The sequence below is a fragment of the Xiphophorus couchianus genome, chromosome 14 (assembly GCF_001444195.1).
Source record: "Xiphophorus couchianus chromosome 14, X_couchianus-1.0, whole genome shotgun sequence".
Lineage (NCBI taxonomy): Eukaryota > Metazoa > Chordata > Actinopteri > Cyprinodontiformes > Poeciliidae > Xiphophorus > Xiphophorus couchianus.
The window spans coordinates 16,889,901-16,911,992 of record NC_040241.1 but is presented as its reverse complement, the minus strand read 5'-3'; the positions used below and the strand labels follow the sequence as shown (position 1 = coordinate 16,911,992).

The window sequence follows — 22,092 nt, the reverse complement described above, 5'->3', positions numbered from 1 at the left end:
TCGAAGTTTTAAGACACATCAGTTCCTCTGCAGAAAGACGAAAATGCCTAATCGGATCTCGTCAAACAAATTGTCTCGTCTCTCAGCTCAGCCAGCGAAGGAATTTCAGCCCAACATCTGTTCGGAAATCCTCAGGAAATTCATGCAAAGGATGGAAATAATGAGCACTACAATGTACAAAAATATTTATCACAGCCAGAATCTCACAAGCTAATCTGTTGTCTGTTTGGCCTGGACTCTGAGTCAGCTCTCGCAGAGCTACAGCAGCCATCGGCTTCTGCAGAGGAATAATAAAAAAAGACATGTCAGTAGCCGGATTGCAAAGCATATGCTGATTTTTGATGTCTGGCCATGTTTCATTACACAGCCAATGAGAAAAATGGAATCCAATTCTTTTTCTACCACATTGTTTTAACTTGGAAGAGACATTAAATGTTCCTGCTAGAGCTGGCTGTACTTTCAATCAATCAACAAAACTTACCTTTCACAGTCTTTATTTTTGATCTTTTACTTTAGAGAAAAGACATGAGAGATCCTTTGACTTGTATAAACACACTTCTTTCAAGTTGGAGAGTTAGAGGAGACCAAAGTATGTGAAAGGTCAGCTTGAAATCAGCTTGTTTTTTAATTACCACATGACCCTGAAGTGGCTTGTCCTTTGACTCAACTCTTTTGTTTTAATTTAAATTAATATACCTTCTGTAAAAGCAGCTTTCTTGTATAGCCGCATGTCGAGTTGCTGCAGAAAAGGGGAGTTTGTGCAGATACCAGAGAGAAAGCTGCCATGTTTTTGAAGTGTTGCTGCTGTTATTGCACTGATCTCTTTGTTTTGGTCCAGGGTTTGTAGCTGCAGGCTTGGCAGAACAGCACAGCCGCCTGAATCCCTCAGCTACTGCCTTTTCTTTTTTTTCTGTCTCTCTCTCTCCTACGCGCCTCTTCGTAGCAAGACGCTGTGAATAGCGTTGGTTGTTTCTTCCTATATATCCAAAAAATAAAAACCTCTCTTCCCTTGCTGGGAACATGATTATCTCTCAGGAAAAGCAGCGCCTCCCTGTAGTTTTATCTAGAGAGTAATAAAGCATGTTTATGAAATTTTCTAACAAAGGTCTGGGAGTTTTATGGTTTCTGGTAGTATATTTTAAGGGCAAGAGAATAAACCCACAAACGCAGGCTGGGGATCTAAATCCTCCTTTGGCTGCTGTTGCATATAATGTGATAATAAAAAGCTCAATGCATGAGTTAATACTGCGCTCGTCAACATAACAGTTTTGTGGCGTCAGAGTTGTTGTACTTCAGCTGAAATATTCGATATTCTCAGTTGTACTTAGTTCTGCACTATGTTTACATTTGAGATACTCATTTTTTATCACCCTTTCATGTTGCATTATTAAAGCTGTGACACAATGGCTGCCGTTGTTTCTGTGTGCAGATTTCAAAAAACAAAGCTCTGAAACAGACACGCTCAGCATAAAACAGTGAGTCAATTCTCATTACGCTGCACAAACCTGGACGAAAATATGGATTTATTACTTTTGAAGCTGTTGAGTCAGTAATTTGACTTTGTTAAACTTTATTTTTTACTCTTACGCCTTAATATTTGCAAGTTGTTTTGTGGAATTTGATTCCAGATTGGTGATTTTTTTTTTTTTTGTAGAGCATATCTAAAATATTCTACAGAAAATGCAGGTTGGGAAACTAAATAGCCAGGTGGCTTTTCCAAAGCAGCCAATCCAGGAGCAGCATTCACTTTCCTCGCCACTGATTGGCTGTAAAACATAGAGCAGAGATAAGAAAGCCTTTTGAAGTTGGCTTTTCCAGTAGTGTGGATGCATATTAATGTAGTTGGTGTTTGAACTATTAAACTAGGCAGTTTTAAGCATTTTAAGAGGCTGTGATAATCTTAATACCTCCACAGGTTTTTCTGTGCAGATGAGTCTGCAGGTAAACTACCTTAAAGATTGATCACATCTGACGGACAGCAAACACGGCGCCAACAAGAAAACTATCGGTTGAAACAGTGCAGAGGATCTTTAAACTCCTTCAGCAATGTGGATCGAGATGAAATACAGCAAAAGATATTGATTTCTAGTCAGCTGCGTCTTAAATCCTGAGAAAGTACAAACAAAAGAGGAAGGTTGTCGTAGGAAAACGTCACTGTAGACCAAGAAAGGCATCAGAGAGTCAGGACAGAAAACTGAAAGCAGCAGAGGAAATGCACAAGAACAGAAATGGAAGTAAATTGAGCAGGAAGAATCCTCAGTGTTTATGGTCGAACTGCAGGAAGTGGCATCTACTTACAGAAAAGCCTAACTAGACCCATCATTAACTCAGAAATAAAAGAAAACAAGTTTTCAATGTGCTACAGGGAAGCAGTTACAGTCTGTGGGGTTCAGTGATGAATCAGCATTAGTTGATGCTGGAGTGCATGTTTGGTGAACTCCCATTAAACTGCAGAAAATGGGTTGTTAAACTTTTTTTCCTTACTCTTGCTCTCTTTCACTGCTGAGAGAGAGCAATGAAAAAATTAGACTGTCATAAAAGTGGTGAGCTTTGATTATTGGTACTTTTTATTTTTTCTGACATATAGTACATTTTCTCTCTTGGGGTCAAAAAAATGTTAAAACAGTTCACATTTTCCGAGAATATCTTGATGCTAAAATGAACTGTGGAACCTGAAGCTTATGAATGAAGTGTGTGTGTTTGCTGCACACAAGTCTAAATCTGACATTTTGACTTTGTGAAGAAAAAAAAAGTAAATAAATCACAAGATTTAAGAAATACTTTATCTTACATGACTGGCTGTGGGACGGAGAGGAAGTGAAGCGTCGTCATCGTGGATTTGCCATTTGTTTGTTTTCATCTTGATATTCAGAATAAAACAAAACAAACATGATAAATATAGTAGTAGTTAATGAAGTTAATTATTTTAGTTATCTGATCAGCTAGTCAGCCTGTAGTTGGTTGTTTCCCAGATATCCAGTTAAAGCATAAAATTAATTTTATATCTGTACTTCCTGTATAAGACTGCTTGGTGTTGTGTGTTCGTTCTTTTTGCATATGATGGAAAAAATATAGGAGCATTTTTCTCATCTAAATAGCAGTGTGCAGCAACATGTGGGGGAGGGGTAGTCAGAGAAAACTAGAGACTTGTCTCTCTTCAAACGGACTTTCAACTACGGGAAGAAGATAAAAATGAAGAATATTCACACTTTTTAAAGCTGTTGATCTTTAGGACTCTTTTTCGAGTTTGTCTGCAGACTCAGCTGGATTTCCTAAGAGATATATTTTTAAAAATATACAGAAAAGACTCAGCAGTTTTGATGTTGATGCATAAAAAAGAAAAAGTATAATAAACTTATGATGCTACCGTCACTTTTTTGGTCTAAACTTTCTGTAGAAATTTTAGTTTTGTCTTGTTATGCTTTTTTTTCTTTTTAAATCAAAATTGTTGGGGTTTTTTTAGGTTAAAAATAACCAAAATGAATAAATAAATCTGATTGACAGTGACGCATGGATGCAAAAGGCCACAGCTAGGATTAATGGCATTAATTAAAGACACTGAATTAAAAATTAAAGCGAGCGGCTGCAAACGGTTCTGTCTGTTTTCGTCTGTAATGTTGTAAATAAAATCCCGTCTGTAGTTCTGTATCTTGTTTAGGAGCTGCTGCCGTGACTGGCATGTTTGTTTTATTCATACAATCCCATCGATTTGTCGAGCCGGCCCTCCTCTCTGATGGCGCTGCTCCTGTAATGAGATCAGCGAGGTTTGTTTATCGCTAAACTTCTCGTGGATACGGACAGATCCCCGAGTTATTTCAGGTCGCTGAAAGGAAACAAAGGCTCAACTGTTTCCTTTGAATCGCAGACATCCTGTGGTGATTGTTTGCATTTGCATACGTGTCTTAAAGCCCTTGAAATGATGTTGTTCTGTCCAGGCTCAAGGTATACGAGCTTAGAAACTGCTTTTAATCCGACACCAGGCGGGTTCTCGGAGACTCTCTGTCGTTATCGCTGAGCTCTGTGTGTGTGAAAACAGCTCTTCTTTGCAAATGTCACGTCAGGTCATGAGCAAACTGTCGGGGTTTATTTTGCGCTACCTCTTTACTTTGGTTTGTGAAACACTTGTTATTTAAAGCAGCTCCAATAATTACAAATCCTTTCACTCAGCTTTCTGCTTTTCTTCTTGTTAATCCCTTCTTTCTTTCTCTTTTTCTTTCTCTCTCCTTTTTTCTCTGTCACCCTCATTTCTCTCTTTAGCCTCAACTTTCAACCTCCAACAGCAATTAAGTGCAGCCTAACCACAATAATTACAAAGCCTTACAGCAACAAATCAAGTAATGAGGAAAACAATTACTTATCTCTGCCCTCTGTTTTTCTCTCATTCACTCATTCTCCCTTTTTGTTAATTCAGATTTAAATCGGCTCCGTGATTATTCTGCAGCCAACAAGAAATGAAATGTAATTAATTTCAACAGCTGACGTTCTCTGTTCTGTGTGTTTGGTGTTTGTCTGCAGTAGTTGTCAGGATTAAAATGAAGTTTTGTGAAGCTGTGGTTTGTTTACCACTGTGCAGATGGAGTATGTTTTGTTTGAACTTCAAATGAAGCATTCTTGTCTAATAAATGCAACCTTTCATATGGCTAAAGTGCAAAACAGGAGCATAATTTCTCTCTGATGTTTTATTCACAGTGAGCTGTTTTTGTGCTTGATTTGATGAAAGAAATGTTTAAAATATCCCTCTGTAAGCAGATTTTAATAGAAAAGATTCAGATCCAATGTTTTGGGTCATGATCTGATGCTTTTACTTAATCATTATTTGCTGCTGGTGTTGATGCCAATAATAATAATAAAACACACAGATACTGGCTTTTGTACTGTTGTGGTGTTAATTTTGTGATGTGAATATTTGCCTTCTTAAAATATTTTAATATTAGTTTTAAACATTAACCTGCGTCTTGTGTGTTAAACGTTAGTAAACAACCTTGGAAGTGAATTTATTTAGCAACAAAATTACTTGGTTGCATGATTTAATAACCTTTCCGCCATGAATTATTAACTATTTGTAAAAGCATCATACTAGTGTTTTTGCAGGTGAAATTAAGTCAAATTATATGATGCAGAAAATGTTAAAACCTTATTAGATTGTGTTTGTAACAGTGTAGTAACAAAGTTAGCATTGCTAACTGTATCAGCTGCTTGTACTTTCTAGATGTTCGACCTCAGGGATAAAGATCAATAAAGTAATTTACTTTTGCATTAAAATTGAGATTATTATTGTTTTCTAAACTACCAAGTTTTAATATGTTTCTTCACTGTGAGCATTGCTAACAGTATCAGTCTGTACATGTATATATTTTCAGACATTAAGTCTCAATTTGTCAAATTGTGAAAGTTAATTAATACAGTGGGCATATAATATTTGAATGAAATAAATTAAATGTGCATATAATGGTTTTTAACAAGTTAAATTAACATTGCGCTAGCTCTGCTAATTTTAACAGCAGATAAAGTAGAATATTAGTACTTCCTGTTTTTAGTCTACGTTCAGCAGCAAAAGTAATAAAGACGTGATTTAATCTTTTTCTACTATAATGGTCATTAGGTAGAGACATGAGCGAAGTAAAAACTTATTTTAGAGAGACTAAATCAAAAACAGGATGGAAACGTTTTCTAAACTGTTTATGGGAATTTTTATTTAGGCAGTTAATATATGTAGAAAGATATACTAGATAGTAAATTTTCTTTATAATGGGTGATATTTTAAAATCATTAGCACAGTTGCAGCTAAAGATCAGGCTACTGTGTTTGGCGTTAATTTCCAACCACTTATGTCTGCAAGTAGCTAAACAAGCATATTAAAGGGAGATTTTTCTTTAGGCTTAAACTATTTTTATTTGCGTGGTTTGCAAGATTAGCTTTTCTTTGACAGAAGTTTTCTAGATTGTAAGTTTTGCTGTCAGTCTTCCAATATTTCTAAATCCTTTATGCTTTTTCAGGTAATGGTTGAAAGTTCAAAAGAATAAAATAAAACTTCTATTATTCAGCCTTGCTGTTGCTGCAGAAGATTATTGTTTTGTAATGTAGCAATTTTTCACATCATAAACTATTTGGTGGGTGAATTCTCCACCGATATCTGTTGCAAGAGTGAAACTGAAATGGAATCGGATCAGTTCCAGCTCTGTTAAAAACCATCTTAATGTCTTCTTTTGTTTTTCCAGACCAACATCCCGTTCCTCCAGAATGTCCTGTCCAACAACCAGTTCCTGCACTCCACTGTGGACACCCAGTTCATTGACGAGAATCCAGAACTGTTCAACCTCAAACCTACTCAGAACCGAGCGCAGAAGCTGCTGCACTACCTCGGTCAGTGTGATAATCGCCTCATGATCAAACAAGGACATTAGAGTTTTCCTGACCAGGGTTGTGCGTTTGCTGTGTTTGTAGTTCAAGCGGGCAAATTGCAGAGCGAAAGCAGGTTTCTGTAAGCACAAATTGAAGGTTAATAACTTGACGTGTCTGGAACAAAGCCATCGGTTCGTGATTGCGTTTGTGACTTCAGAGTTGTGAAATATATTAACTTTCAAGAGCTAAAGGCATGATTTCTTTTCAAACTCATAGACGAGAGATTTTCATATTTTCTAAGCAAAAAGTAAGACCTGATTTACAAAAACAAATCAATGGTATAAATAAAATGCCTTGCAGCAAGCCTTGGGTCATAAAAGAATTCAATATTTGTGCTGAATACTTCTAACCTACAAAAGGAGGCGTATGCAAAGAGAAATAGTAATTTTGCATTATTTGTTTGTTTTTGTGCTTTGTGTTGGAGTGCACTTAATATGTTTAACTTATTTTGGTATCCAGGTCATGTGATGGTTAATGGACCGACCACACCTATTCCAGTAAAGGCGAAGCCCTCCTCCACCGACCCGGTCGTCCCACCTGTCACCATGGGTATGTCGGTCACATTTCCCCTAATGACGATGTATAATGAAATATATTTATAAAATGTGCCGCAATGCAAGACGGCATCACTGAATCATAAACAGTCACTTCACAATAAATCATCCCTGTTGAATTATTTACATTTTCTCTGCGGAAGAAAAAAAAAAGAAAGATATGCTGGAATAGAGAGTGAGGGGATTTCATTCTCCAGAGGCCGCCAGAGCTAAAAATTTAAAGACTTGTAGATCTACGATGGAGGAAAGCACCCACCAAAAGACAAATGGGTTTGTCGAGCCGTCCGATAGCTGCAGGCAGAGAGACCTTCCTGAACAACCCGGCTTCGCTCTCTGGGAGGCGAAAGGTTTTAGCCCTCAGTGCTCCGTTGAGCAGTGATCACAGCTCTTTGTTCTCCAAGGCAGAAGTTCTCCACTTTCCTTCCTTCTCTGCACAACTGACATCTTGGAGGGGAGAGACGGCGAGCTTGCTTCGCTCTTTGAGCTTGTCGAGCTACTTAACAACTCTGGAGTGCAGCGCTGAGGGTTTTCTTCCCTCTTTCTCTTTCCTAACCACGAAATCTTTTTTTATCCCACAGTTATGCAACGTTCATTGTGGAGAAATTGACTATTCTTTTAGTGGTTTAATCAATGTTTGTGCAAGGTCTTACAGAGTTTGTTCTTTTGCATAAATATTAACACAAAGAAAAAATACCTGCTGCAAAGGTTGGTAAGAAAAAATTCAGTAAAGATCCGATGCAACACCTGAACTGAAGTAGATTTAGTAATTTTGATTTTATCTAAAGATTGGTTTTAAGTAAATACCAAAGGGTCCACTTTAAATTTGGTGAAATAAACAGAATCATAGTTTGGATTTTAGGTTTTTTACATACTTTTAAGTTTTCATTCATGGGGTTTTATTTTGTCCTGCAGTTTGAAATAAATTCAAACACCTGCCCGTTTGGTCAATATCTGCATCGACACGCACCGTAATCATGAATTTAAAACTAAATAATGCGAATAACATGCATCATAATCGAGCCTGACTAATTGTATCTGACATCTAAAAACATGCTCAGTGGAATGAAGCGCAGAAAGACGAGACGGGATCATTTCCGATGTTTGTGGTTCCGCTGGGTGTTTTTCTCTCATATTGGATATGCAGATTATTCCTGGCATTTACAGCGTTTATTGCCCGTCTCACATGTTGCACAAAACACACATAGGAACAAATTAAAGACACTCGAGCTGTAATGGATACAGTATGAACAAACATTACTTCGTCAGCGTTGTGCACAAACCCCCCACTCACCTACTGTAAGCAGCTGATGAGGCGGCGGTATGCAGCACAGGCGGCGCTCACAGGCATACCTAAAGCCTGGTAATGAGATTTGTAATGTGCTTATATCCCTTCTTTCATTTGACGGAGGGATTGGGAGAAGAGAGGGATTAGGCCTGTATTATCACGCTCTGTCTAGAGAGGCGTGGAGGGAGGGAAGGACAGGGACATGGAAGGAGAAATGGACTATGATGGGAGAATCAGACGCCAGCGTTTAATCTGTGGATGAAAAATGGTCCAGTGGAGCTGGAATGGATCAATTCACCAAGAGATGTTCGGTGAAATTGTTTTCATATGTTTTGTCGACAGTTTATCACAACCATAACTTTCTGTGGTTTTATTTGTTTTTAAATGTGAACAACACAAGTCTGAGTCTGTAGTTTTTAGAACCGCCTTTTGCTGCAATTACTTTGATGTTTGGAGGCAAATCTCTTTTTCTTTTACCCCTCCAGAGGGTCTTTTGTGGGCTTTAGTGTCCCTTATATGAAAGTAGGCTGACAGGAAAGGGGGAAGACATGCGGCAAATATTGTCGGGTCCGGGAGTCGAACCCACGACGGCCGCATCGAGGACTCAAGGCCTTCAAACATGGGTCGCGCTAACCGCTACACCACCACGGCACGCCCGAGGCAAATCTCTTCTAGCTCAAACTTGGCCAGTATAGTATCTCAGCAAATATGAATTTTCAAGCTTTGCGACAGATTTTCAATTGGTTTTCGGTCTGAACTTTGACTAGGCCAGTCTAGCACATTGACAATCATTGATGTAAGCCATTCCATTGCCTCTGTCTCAAGAGTTTCCCTCCATTGTTGTTCTGTATTTAGTTCCCTTCATCTTCCCATCCACTCTGACCAGCTTACATGCCATTGCTGATAAAACGCCCACAGCATAAAGCTGCCACCGCCATGTTTTACATATTGTCTTGTCTGACCACAGCTCGTTCTTTGTTTGCTGTTTTCATTTTACAAAGGCCTCAAAATTAAATTAGACAATAAAAACATAAATGGTAAATATAACAAAAAAACATATCAGGCAAAAATATGAACAACATATGACGGTACTCGCCAAAACAAAGCATAAGTAGATCCTTAAAATAAAGGATATGGCTGAAAAACTTATGATATAAGCATTTCATATCATTCTATTGAAAATTATTGTTTAGTTTTTTTGTTTTAAACATCAGAAATTCTACCAAGGTGGTAGTTTTCTGTTTTATTCACACCACCTTGTTTATTTTTAAGCTGTTATGAGCCACTGTGGCAAAACCTGAAACTGCTGCTGCCCCAGTTACTCTTCAGATCGTTGCTAGGTAACCAAAGAGTGAGTGAGTGAGTTGCTAGGTAACCGAAGAGTGAGTGAGTAAGTTGATTCCCCTAAACGTGCTAAGCTGTCCCTGATGGGCTGAGCAGCTAAAGCTTTTCCTCTGCCTACATCTCCCAGAATGCTTTGCTGTTCTGGATTGGAGTTCAGTGAATATTCTATATCAGATGTATTATCTATTGATATTGATCGGGATATGTATTGTTAATAATTTATTGATACAACGCCTGCTTAAACTGAAGGATAAGCCATAGAATAAAACCTGAAAGTTTCTGTTTTACAGCTAATGAATTAATTTGTACATAAAACAGTTTTTGTTGGACAGTCACATGCATTACTTTCTCTGATTTATCTCTTGTAACATTTTGCACTTTGGATTAAATGTTAAACCGGGATTCTGTCAGCATAACTTTCAAACTGTGAAAGTTTTCTTCAGTTTTTGTGCTACCGCTGCAACCTGCCCTGTTTAAATTCAAGCCTTAAGCAAGCAGGCGGCCTCTAAGCAGCTGCTAATTCGCTTTTACCTTTGGCCAACTTGGATTAATGTTTGGAAATAAAATATAATGTCTTAAAAATAGAAGAGATAAAGGGGATAAATTACAAGAAATACCTTTATTCCTTTGAGAAGATTAGAAATGATGACTTCAGTTCTACTTTTTTCTGACAGAGCTTGTTTAATACTCAAAGTTAATTTCATTCAAAGTAGGATTTGTGATCTGAAACGTTCCCTCTGTAGTTTGATGACTTGAGGTTTATGGATGTTGTTCCTGCACATCTCCTTCGAATTATTGTCGGGGTTTATTTAATGGAGAACATCTCCAGGTTAATCACCAAAGGTCTCGAAGCCAACTTTGGCAAAAACTGACTAATAAAAATGAACCGCTGCTTTCCTCGCCTGCTAATTTAATGCACTGTTTCCATTCTGACGATGGTGTTGAAGCAGATTGAATTAACCTATTTTTGTGGTTATCTGCTCCTTTGTAGTTCTGGATCCTTTTTTTTTTTTTGCTATCTTCAAACACTTGCTTTGGCTTTGTGCTTTTTTTATTTATTTTCTTCAGTCCAAACATTGTCGGTAAATCTTAAAAAGGAGTCGGTTTCAGGCTTTGCTTTCTGAAATCTAAGGCTACTGATTCATACTCACTTTAGTTGTTTTTTTCCTCTCTTCCACACCTCCCATTGCAGGAAAAGGTTTTCCCCAGGTCACGCCCTAGCAGCTCAGGGGAATTATTTAATATATTTGGTAATACATCATCCCTGTGTAGCTTATTTTAACAACCTATTTCAATGCATCTGACTTTTTGCAAAGCATTAATTACCCAAAATGCGCTCAAATTCAAAGAGACATCATCCATTAGGGCTTATTGTCACTCCAAATGCCCCAGAATGTGTGAGATCGTGTTTTATTTTCTCTGGGCGTTCTGGAGCTGCAGCGTGTGGAGAGCAGCAGACAGGTGAGGAACGTCAGGAAGAGCGAGGAATGAAGTGACACGAGAAGCGAAGTGTGCGCAGAGCAACAGAGAGAGTGAGAGTCGGAGAGGCTTTCAATGGAAATGAGGCGAGATGTTTGTGTGCAAGTGGGTCAGTTGTCATGCACAGCGACCTTGTGGGACTTGTTTCTTTTCACTATATGTTGTATTTTGTTTAATGCAACATATAAATTCACTCCATTACTGATGTTTTCTGGGATGCTGTCACATATAGAGATCATTGTATGTGAAGGCACTGCAGTCCCAGAGCATATGAACCCTTTTCTTCTTTATTGTGCTGAGACATAAGTGTCATGCAGACACAAGAGGTGACACAGGAAGAAATTACATGAATGAGAATTAATCATTGTACCTGCACGTTTTCTCCAAGGACACTTGTATTCTTGATGGGTTCGCTTGTTTCTATTAGCGGCAGGACAACTTCAGAGCTCACCAAACCTTTTACTCTTTAGTCGGCTTGTTTAGTGTGGTAGTTTTCAGAGAGAGAGTACAACGTAAAAGTCAAAACCAGTCTATGTGCATATTTTCTGCATACATTTTTTGATCTCCAGCTACAGCAAAGTAGGATGGGAGTGGAGAACTGGTTCTTAGTAGCTCAGTTTTTTGGGCTTGTTAAGTTGCCTGCTTAACGATAACGCTTGTCGGTTCCAGTAATGTGTCTCCAGTAACACGTTCAGAAATTTTATAACAATAGCAGGAAGAAATACTGCCAACATCCTTAAACAGTTGACCGCACAGAAAAGCAAATGATTTGTATGAATGTAAAGTGCTTGATATGTTGCTTAGCAACACCGTTGACACTCGAGAGAGCTTATGTTGCGTTCACACTAAACACGTTTCACGCGTGTAGTTTACGTTCAAAGTCTATGTAGAGGCGCATTTCGTTTGTCTAGCGCGGCGCGACTTGAAGCGTTTTCAGTGTTTTGAGCGTTTGAGGCGCTAAGCTTTCCAACACGTCTGACAAAAAGGCCGGCAACAGACAACGGCTGGAGCAGTTTTGACGTGCCCTCGACGAGCCTCCACGTAGATTTTTAATGTAAACCTGGCGCGTGAAACGCTAGGTGCGAAACGTCAGACGCGTTTTTGACATGTGTGTTTTTGACATGACATGGTAAGTTCACACCAAATACATTGCATTTGGTGTGAACGTACCATTAGAGCTCAGAGTTCATCTCCTAATTCAATGAGAATTGATATGACAATCGATAAAGAATTGAATCATTTAATGAAATGGATAAAATCTTATCAATTCCCATTTCTAGCACTGTGGCCACTTCCACTGCATCGTAAAGGAGAAACGGATTCATATCCTGACTTAAGGTTTGAGATGCAGACATGTCGGCGATGTCTGCTGTTTGTTTTTAAAGCTGAACTGTAATGAACTGGAAATGCCAGGATTTCTCACGGGACTTCAAGTGAAGTTTTTGTTTCTCTCTGCAGAAGCTTTTAGCTGTTCTGCGTTGTATGTGAGCGTTGGAAGCTCACTAGAAATGGTCGGTCAGTGTTCAACGATTCCCATCCCGGATTTCCTCAGGGAACGGATCCTGTTTTTTTCCCCCCCTGAAACACTCATAATGGATGGAATGTGGTTCACTTCTTATTTCCATTTGCAATACATCGCTTTAAACAAACAAGCAAAGAAAATCTGTCTTTACTGCTGTAATCGTCAACAGATGCTTTTGGTATCCAGATGATGAAATTTCTTCCTTGGTGTTCCTGCAGCTTTATGGTGATGCTTGCATCCTACAGTAAAAACAGAGAAACATAAATTTTTTCAGGTGGAAATTTGTTTTGCTTGGTAGCTACTGTGGGGAAAAAATGACTGTGTAATTTTACGGTGTTGACCTGAATGTTTGGTGAGCAATGCTATGATGATTCACATTTAGCTCCTGGTATCTGGAGGTAAATTTAAATTTCTTCTATCCCAAATATTTAGTCCTTTATATGCTTCTTACCGTTCAAACTTAATGTTTCCATAAAGTGTATAAGATGACATATGACCTTTTTTCTCTGGCTGACATTATTGCAGACTAAACGTTTCCTATTTTAGGTCAGTTAGGATAACCAACATTATTTGTATTTGCAAAATACAGTTTTTTTCAGCATTTAATAGACTTGATCTGTATGATGTGCATCAAATATTTATGATAGCCACTGCAAAACATTGACTTAATTCTCTTTAAACCACTATGTAACTAATTAGATGGTGTTTGGGATCAAACTCAGGAAATATGGGCTTTCCAAAATAATTGAAAAGCATAAACAACACAGAATCAAAATCTGTAGCTCGCAAAAAATCCCAGAGGGAACAAAATTGAAGAATGAATCCTGATTGCTTTGATTTGTTTGAATGTTGAGTATTTCTCACTGACAAACACCAATACTGGCTAATATGAACATATTTATGATTATATTACCAGCTGAAAATGAAAAATCTCCTCAAGACTGAAGATGGACCTAACATTAATATGTGGTTTTAAATTATTTTTTATGGATATTTCTCAAAACTGCGAGTAATTAGAAATTATATATTTTTTTTTTTAAAAAGCACAGTGCTCCAGTGCTGCCATCATATCTTAAAGTTGTAAAGTTGCGTTTCTGCATGTATAAAATCTAAAGGAATACATTAAGGTGAAAGGATAATGACTAAAAACCAGTTTTCTGAAACATTTGTCAGTTTTTGAGCTGAGGTACTGAGAGAATTACCTTCTGAAGCAGCTCGGTTCTTCTAAGATTTGCAGGAATCAGTCGTGACGGATGTGATCCATCTTGCAAGCCTTTAAACTTTCTGCTTGAGGCCTAAACACAAAAGGTCCGACTTATCACCTTCCTAGTGAGAGAGTCACTGCTGGGCTTCAGGGGCTTCAATGAACAACAATACTCCATCATACGCAGCCCACCGCTGTTTGAGCAAAAATAGGTTGCAGGGAAAATGGCATTTATGCATGCTCTGTTCTTCATTTTAAATTAGGATTTAATAACATGAACACTTAATATCTGAAGTCTATTTAAATTAATTAATTTAAATAAAATTAAATAAAGCTAAGTATAGAAAAATTTTTATTTTTGTTTCATTTCATTAAAGTGAACCCAAACTGCCCTGGAAGTTTTGCTATAGATATTTTTCTGTTAAAACTAACTTCTTTACTTCCTCTTTCACTACATTCTTACTCAAAATGAGGAATTTGTGAGAAATACATTTTTATTTGACTTTTTTAGAAACTAACTTTTCTTCCCAGGTGAAATTTGATCAACTAACTCGGTAACACTTTATTTGACAGGTTGTGAAGAAGACTGACATAACACCGTCATGAACATGACACCGTCATAAACATGACACTGTCATAAACATGGCATGACACTGTCATAAACATGACACCGTCATAAACATGACATGACACCGTCATAAACATGACATGACAACGTCATAAACATGACACCGTCATAAACATGACATGACACAGTCATAAACATGACATGACACTGTCATAAACATGACACCGTCATAAACATGACACCGTCATAAACATGACACCGTCATAAACATGGCATGACACTGTCATAAACATGACACCGTCATAAACATGACATGACAACGTCATAAACATGACACCGTCATAAACATGACATGACACAGTCATAAACATGACATGACACAGTCATAAACATGACATGACACTGTCATAAACATGACACCGTCATAAACATGACACCGTCATAAACATGACACCGTCATAAACATGACACCGTCATAAACATGACATGACAACGTCATAAACATGACACCGTCATAAACATGACATGACACAGTCATAAACATGACATGACACTGTCATAAACATGACACCGTCATAAACATGACACCGTCATAAACATGACATGACACCGTCATAAACATGACATGACACAGTCATAAACATGACACCGTCATAAACATGACACAGTCATAAACATGACACTGTCATAAACATGACACGTCATAAACATGACACGACATAAACATGACACATCATAAACATGACACATCATAAACATGAGTAAGTCTTCATGAATATTTATGATTGTTGTCATAAAGTGTAATTCGGTAAATCATGACACTTTTAATACAAAGTTGACATTATTCAAAATGTTTTTGTTAGGACAACTTGACATTAACCAAGAAATCATGATCTGACATAAATTTGTTCTAAAAGTATTACTGATTAAACTTTAGCTTTAATAACATTAAAGCTACATAATTTTAAAAGTTTAAGAAAGTTTAACTCTAATTGTTCTGTAATATCGGAGTTCACTCAAAACAGTTTGTGTCTCAACGCCACTTGATTTCATTGACCAAATAAACAGCAGTAAATGAAGTCGAGGCCATTGCTTTGATTTAGTAATTTGGTCTGAAATTCACGAGTCCAGTGTTTCAGGGGAGACTCTGGAGATGGGAAGGGAGGATATAACGCTTGTAATTTATTGACTTGCAGCTGTACTGTGCATAAAATGTGATCCTGGCACAGACACTAGCAGCTAAATGAATTGGTTGGCAGCAATAAATTATGACTCAAACGTAACTACAGAACAATGTCTTCCTCTATATAGCTTTTGTCAGTACATTTAAATCCATAAATAAAATGTAAACTCTAAATAGTTCATAATTATAATATATACATATATACAGCTCTGTAAAAAGTTAAGAGACCACAACAAAATGATCAGTTTCTCTAATTATAGTCTTTATAGGTATGTTTGAGTGAAAATAACATTGTTTTTTTATTCAATGAACCACTGACTAAACTACTGCAGAAAATGAGAAACGACCTAAATAATGAAAAAGATGCAGCGCTTCCAGACCTCAAATAATGCGAAGAAAACAAGTTCATATTAAATTAAAAACAACAATACTGATGTTTTAACGCAGGAAGAGTTCAGAAATCAACATTTGATGGAATAACCAGGAGGTTTTCAATGGGGTTCAGTGCAGTGGGCTCTTAGTTTTTCATTTTTTTCTTCAAAAATAAAAATTTTAAGAAATAAAATCTTCATTTTGTGAGAGAGTTGGCAGCAGCGTAGTTCACTTATCCCTTGTGCCTTTTCTACGTCAATGGATCTAATGGTGAAGAATAAATTGGCTTGATTTCTATTGATTTTGGACCAAATTTTGAGTCCATAGAACTGCAAGTGAATTGGACCAGTTTCTAAACTGCCTTAAGATATATATTTTTTGTAATTTGGCTGTGTTTTAATGAACCGTATTGAATTAACATGAAGAAAATCACAAAGGAAAGCGGATTTACTTTGTTCAGCAGATGGCAGGATGAGCTGTTCTTTTAAACTCTTCTAAGGAATTGCTGTGGGCTTCTGCATCCGTCTGTCGGGTCGTCTTAACAGATCTGCAGGGTGGAGACGGAGACTCCAGCCCTGTGAGGAATGTCAAGGACAGAGGAATGGAATGACATTGAAAAGACAGAGCAGAAAATATGACATGCAGAGACATCGGGTAGGAAGGAAGTGTGAGGTTTTCAGAGTAAATTAGACTGTGTGTTTATATGCAAGTGGGTCAGTTGGAAAGAGCAGCATCCACATGGGACTTGTATCTTTTTTGCTTCTTTTGTTCTTGACTCCATGAGAGGACAAAAGCACTGAAATGTTGACTGTTTTCCAGGAAACCTTCACATTCAGAGGACATTGTAAACTCTGTAGTCCCAAGACACTGCCTCTCTGTCACAGACCACTCTGGTAGCAAAAAGCAGTTTAGCTAAAAATACTCAAAATTGACAAACGGAGCTTTGGCTATGAAACATTTATTGTTTGCTACCATCTTTGTTTAACAGATCTTAATGGGTTTGCATGTCTGTGTGCTTCAGAGCTCATGTCTGAAGCTCATGTTTTATGTGGATAAATATACTATGCTAAGCTCATTTACAGTGAAGATAATTTGTTTTCCCTGACAGACAGGTGGAGGGCATCTAAACAGGCAGCTATCACCTCATTAACTGCTGTAATTGATTGATGATGGTACACACCATAGAAACGCTAAATTCAGATTCTAGGAAGGTAACGCTTCAGTTTAGGATTTAATTACATGGTAGAAAAGAGAGAATCAAATTAAAGGGCAGCCTTCTTGATATACAGTTAAAAACAAAGGTTTTGTACATTATTTTAAAGCTAAATAAAGTTTTGAACACCACTAGACAGAAATAAACTCTGATATGTAGTTTAGACAACATAATGTGCTACTTTGCTAATTTTAGGTCTGCGTCACTCTCATACCCCACAAAATATCTTCACATTCTTAGGTTTATAAATAAGCATCTAACAGGTTAAAAATAAATTAAGTTTCACTAATGTGTAGGGATTTGATACTTAGTGAATCACTAAACCTGGTCAAAATGCTAACTGCTATCCATTAGCAGTTACCATGGCGATGTCTGGCTAAATAAGCTTCAAATAACGTCCCAACACTTAAAAATAGATTTTTACAAGAGTTTGGTACATTAAAAAATAAATGGTAAAAAAAAGTAACAAACAGAATTGTAATATTTCTGTAGGCTACTTGGTGACCAGCTAACAACTATTAGCATCGTTTTATTAGTTTCTTGTTTGTATCTAAAACAGTTAAATGACTCAAACCAGATTACACTGCTTTCAGATTCTTTAATCGCAATTAATAATTAAAAACAACATTCTGTGGATGAATTTATTTGGTTAATGCCATTGACATAATGCTAAAATTAGCATATGGCTCACAGTTTTTGATTGATTAACTTGCTCTTTTCTTGCTATTAAATATGAATTAGGCAGTTCTCTAACTCCTTTTTGTTGACACTTACTCTGTATGATCTCTAAGGTTTTCAGAGCTGGTTTGCAGTCTAAGAGAAGTCAAACCATATTCTGCATATTCTTAACATTCATACAAAAATTATTTAAACACCTGATACAGAACCTGAGAGAAGCATGTTGACCATATACTGTATGCCACATTTTCAGCTAACACCTTCATGGGAGAGGTTTTCTCTCTTCCTACGTCTGATCTGCAATACTTTAGATATTTCCCTTCTCCAGCACACCTGAATCAAATTAATGCAATAATCCTTCAGTATGCTACATAACGTGACAATCACCCATTTATTTAACACTTAAAACGTGCATGACAGTAAATCCTGAAGACCGTGATTGAAAGCCACTGGGATTAACCTTGGTGCTAAAATACTGTTTCCAGTCTTTTTATGCCACAGTGATTCATGGGTCAGAGTTAAGTGGCCTAACAGCTTTGGATGAAAGCGCTGAAATTTTCATCAACAAAACTCTTCTCTGCACGAAGAGTAAAAACCGGTTTCCCACCATAGAAGATTGACCATTTATAGATGCATGAAGTGTGTGTTTATACTGGAACCAATTCCTTTTTACCTGGAACGTATATAGTAACACATTTGGTTACTTTCTGTTCTCCACTTCATCACATGAGTCACTGAAACCAATCTGAACATAGTTATAATTGGTGGGTGAGTGTATCTGGTAAGTCATATGCCTCAGGCTTATGGTTGATTAAAATATGAAGAAAAAAATGTAACAATGTTAGTTTATTTTTAGGATGAAACACTTATAATCATTATGCTCAATTACTTCGTCATTAATCTTGATAAAATTATCTTGTTATCTCAGCTTAACACTTTGTTAACATTAAATATGCACAGACAGTGCAAATAAATCTGTTGAGTGTTTTATTCTGCTTTTATATGTAAGGATTTATAAAAATCACGCCCACTAGTCCTTCTGTAGGTTATTCAATATTTTACTTGGTGTATTATTAGAACGTTAAATTATAGATTATTTATCGGTGCCTGTTTGTAAACGGATCGTTCTTTCTGTTTCCTGCTTTGTTCACTCCGTTAACCTCAATCCTTCCCTCGTTTCGTTCCGTCTCCCTCTCAGGTGACCCACCTGTGGGTTTCCGCGACGTCCTGCTGCGCGACGGCCCCGAGGGATTCGCCAAGGCGGTGCGGGCTCACCAGGGTCTGCTGCTAATGGACACCACATTCAGGGACGCCCACCAGTCGCTTCTGGCGACGAGGGTTCGCACTCACGACCTCAAGAAGATCTCGCCGTTCGTCAGCCACAACTTTAGCAACCTGTTCAGCCTGGAGAACTGGGGAGGTGAGCTCACTTCTGCTTCATGTACACATGGACGGCAAACTTGCTGCTGTAACACATTTAAACTTCTTTGTTTAAGTTTTTATTACATGATATGTAGTTATCATGTAACTACATGTAACTAGTTTGTTACATTTTTGAAAACTTTTTGTTACATGAGGTTATTGCAACTGTAAGGATCAAAATACCTTTTGTTTTTGAAACACATCTTGTGTTTTCCAGCCACAAAAATCATTTTATAGCACAATTAAGTAACTATGTTACCTTCAGTTGTTATAAAAATGCTGCATATATGAAATATGAAGTAGAATTATTTTGACTTTGTAATTTATCTTCTTAAAAATTGGGAGTTTTTCTCTTTAAAAATTCCTGCACTTTCTGAAACTCTGCCTTCAGGAAGTCATCACAACATCGCTCCTGTATTAACATTTAACATTGTTTCTACCTGCATTACTCGCATAATGAGCTCAGCAGATGCACAGTTCAATCAGGTGTTTGCTAATTACTGCTGGCTAGTCTGAAGGAGTGCAGTGGGGGAGTCACTAAATTTCTGTGTGGCAGAAGCTTAGAAAATGGAGCTGCATTTCAAAATTGAAGCTTGGTCCACCCAGACAGTTTGAAAAACTGACTGGTTGCCATGGAGATTAAAGAAATTCTCAAAGAAAAAAAATTCATTTTGATGAAGGGATAGTATAACATGATATGAAAGCTAAAAAAAAGTCATTTTTACGTAATGCTGCCCTTTTAACAAGCAATTTAAACAGAGTGATGTACAGTGATAAACAGATAAAACATTACATAAATAAAGTAATGGAACAAAATAAAATAAAAAACAAAGTTTTCTGAGGAATTGCTGTCCTGCAGGTTTGAAGAAAACCAGCCAAATGCTCCTAGTCCTCCAACAGGGTAAAATAATGGCTTGGTCAACAGTATCTAATGATGCCATTAGGCCTAAAAGTATCCAGAATCAATCGCTAACATCATTAAAAACCTTCAACCGTTGCTGATTCAGCACCATGTCGACGTTTAAAGGCAGACTGGAAAACTTACAAAATCCCATTTCTACTCATAAAGTCGTTTAATTGGATGGAATCAGTTTTCAAAGAAGGTTCTGTGATTGGTCTAAAATATGAATATACTGAGGTTCAGTGTTTGTTTCTTTTTTACCAAACGATGCTAGAACCACTCCACTTGCAAAACACATATTTTTCCTTTTTATGTTTATGAAAGGAAACAATATACTCCAGTGTCTTTGGTAGAAGAAGCTTTAAATCCAACAGAAAATAATTATTTTGCATCAAAATCACATTCCTAAACGTGAGTTGCTCAAATATTAAAAGAATTAATGATCACAATTGTTTATTATTAAAATATGATTAAATTAACCTGTTTCTTATTTAATTATGATTATTATATTCATTGCATTTACCATGCTTAGTCCTGAGTGAGTGGTTTACATCCCAAAGCGACCTACATGTGCAGAAGAAGAACGTTGGCGTCGCACTACAGCTCTTTGTTTTTGTTATAGTTTGGAGTCCATATCTAAACTGAAGGTTTTATTGCTTTACTAACCTCAGACTGCATCAGGTTACATCATGTTTATAACTCTGACAGCTCAAAAACATTGAAGTTGTTGGTTTTTATGCACTTAATAATCATAAAAATATGATTTTGAGTTTGTGAAATGGCGATCACCTTTTGGTTCATCAGAAAAAATTGTTCCAGTTTTGGCCTCTGGTCGATTAATCTGAGCTGCAATCTACTGAGTCTGTTCAGATTATTTTTCTAGTGAAGTAAAATTGAAGTGAGGAAGTAAGAAAAACATTTCAGAATATTAGGAAAACAATGGATCTGTTCCAGACTTCATTGATTTAAGTGCAGCTCAGTTATTTTACACAAAACTGTGAAAGTCTTGACATTTAACACCTACTTTAGTTTTATTCTTTCAACCCAACAAACAGAAAAGTCTTTCCAGTGAGTTTCCACAAAGAAAATGATGATACCTTTCCCCTGCCTTTAGTCATCGCAGAAATTCACTTGTCAATGAAACTTCACAAGGCATGAACAATTCAATCATGTCTGAGCAGAAGATGCAATTACTCTGAAATTGGACAGAAAGAAAATGCGTGCATCAGGTTTGAGCTCCTTTCTTTATAACATGAATTTGGGTCGCTTTGAGCAGGTTTGGAAAAACAGGCATTTTCTCCGGTTTGAACCCACGAACACTTGGGACAAGTTTCCAGATTGAAACATTTAATCTGCAGTTATTGTAAAAAAACCCTAAAAAATAACTCAGAGGAATTGTTCTTTTATTGTTTCTAAGGCTTTAATGGAAATCAGAACTATGCAACAACCTTTGTTGGTTTGGCTTTTTATTTCAGTACTTGACTCAATGTTGGAAAAAAAATTACCTTAAAATGCTTGAAATCTAATTTTTATTTTGGCAGCAGATCATAAAGCAGCACTTAGAGCACATGTGTCAAACCCAAGGCCTGTGGGCCAAATCTGGCCCGCCATAGCTTTTTATGTGGCCCTCTATATTCTAGACTAGCACTAAGTGTGCTTAAATATTATTTTATTAGTCAAATCAATGCAGTTTTTATCCATTTACTGCCAAATTATATCAATCAGTTCCTCCAGTTTCTTGTGAATTATGGTGGGAATTTACAAAAAATCCACACACTGCTTTTTGTGCACAGTTGGGAGTTTATTGCAGATTTTTCTCAAAAATTGTCAAAAACATTCTTACTTATACTAAACACCTGCGTTAGTCCTAATTATAGTCCATGATCTATACAGAGAGTAATAAAAAAAATCGCATTTACCAACATAAATAAGCGCAAATATTTCCAAAGTAGTACCACAAACACA

The 22,092-nt window shown here is 37.0% G+C and overlaps 1 protein-coding gene across 2 annotated transcripts in view; it reads left to right on the top strand.

The window, feature by feature from the left end:
- Window positions 1-22,092, top strand: part of pcxb (pyruvate carboxylase b) — a 369,757-nt gene that overhangs the window by 281,545 nt on the left and 66,120 nt on the right. For both annotated transcript variants that reach the window (XM_028039331.1, XM_028039332.1), the window contains exons 13-15: window positions 6,219-6,363; window positions 6,862-6,951; window positions 19,003-19,224. In XM_028039331.1, coding sequence (XP_027895132.1) covers window positions 6,219-6,363; window positions 6,862-6,951; window positions 19,003-19,224 — 457 coding nt within the window. The remainder of the gene's footprint in view (window positions 1-6,218; window positions 6,364-6,861; window positions 6,952-19,002; window positions 19,225-22,092) is intronic.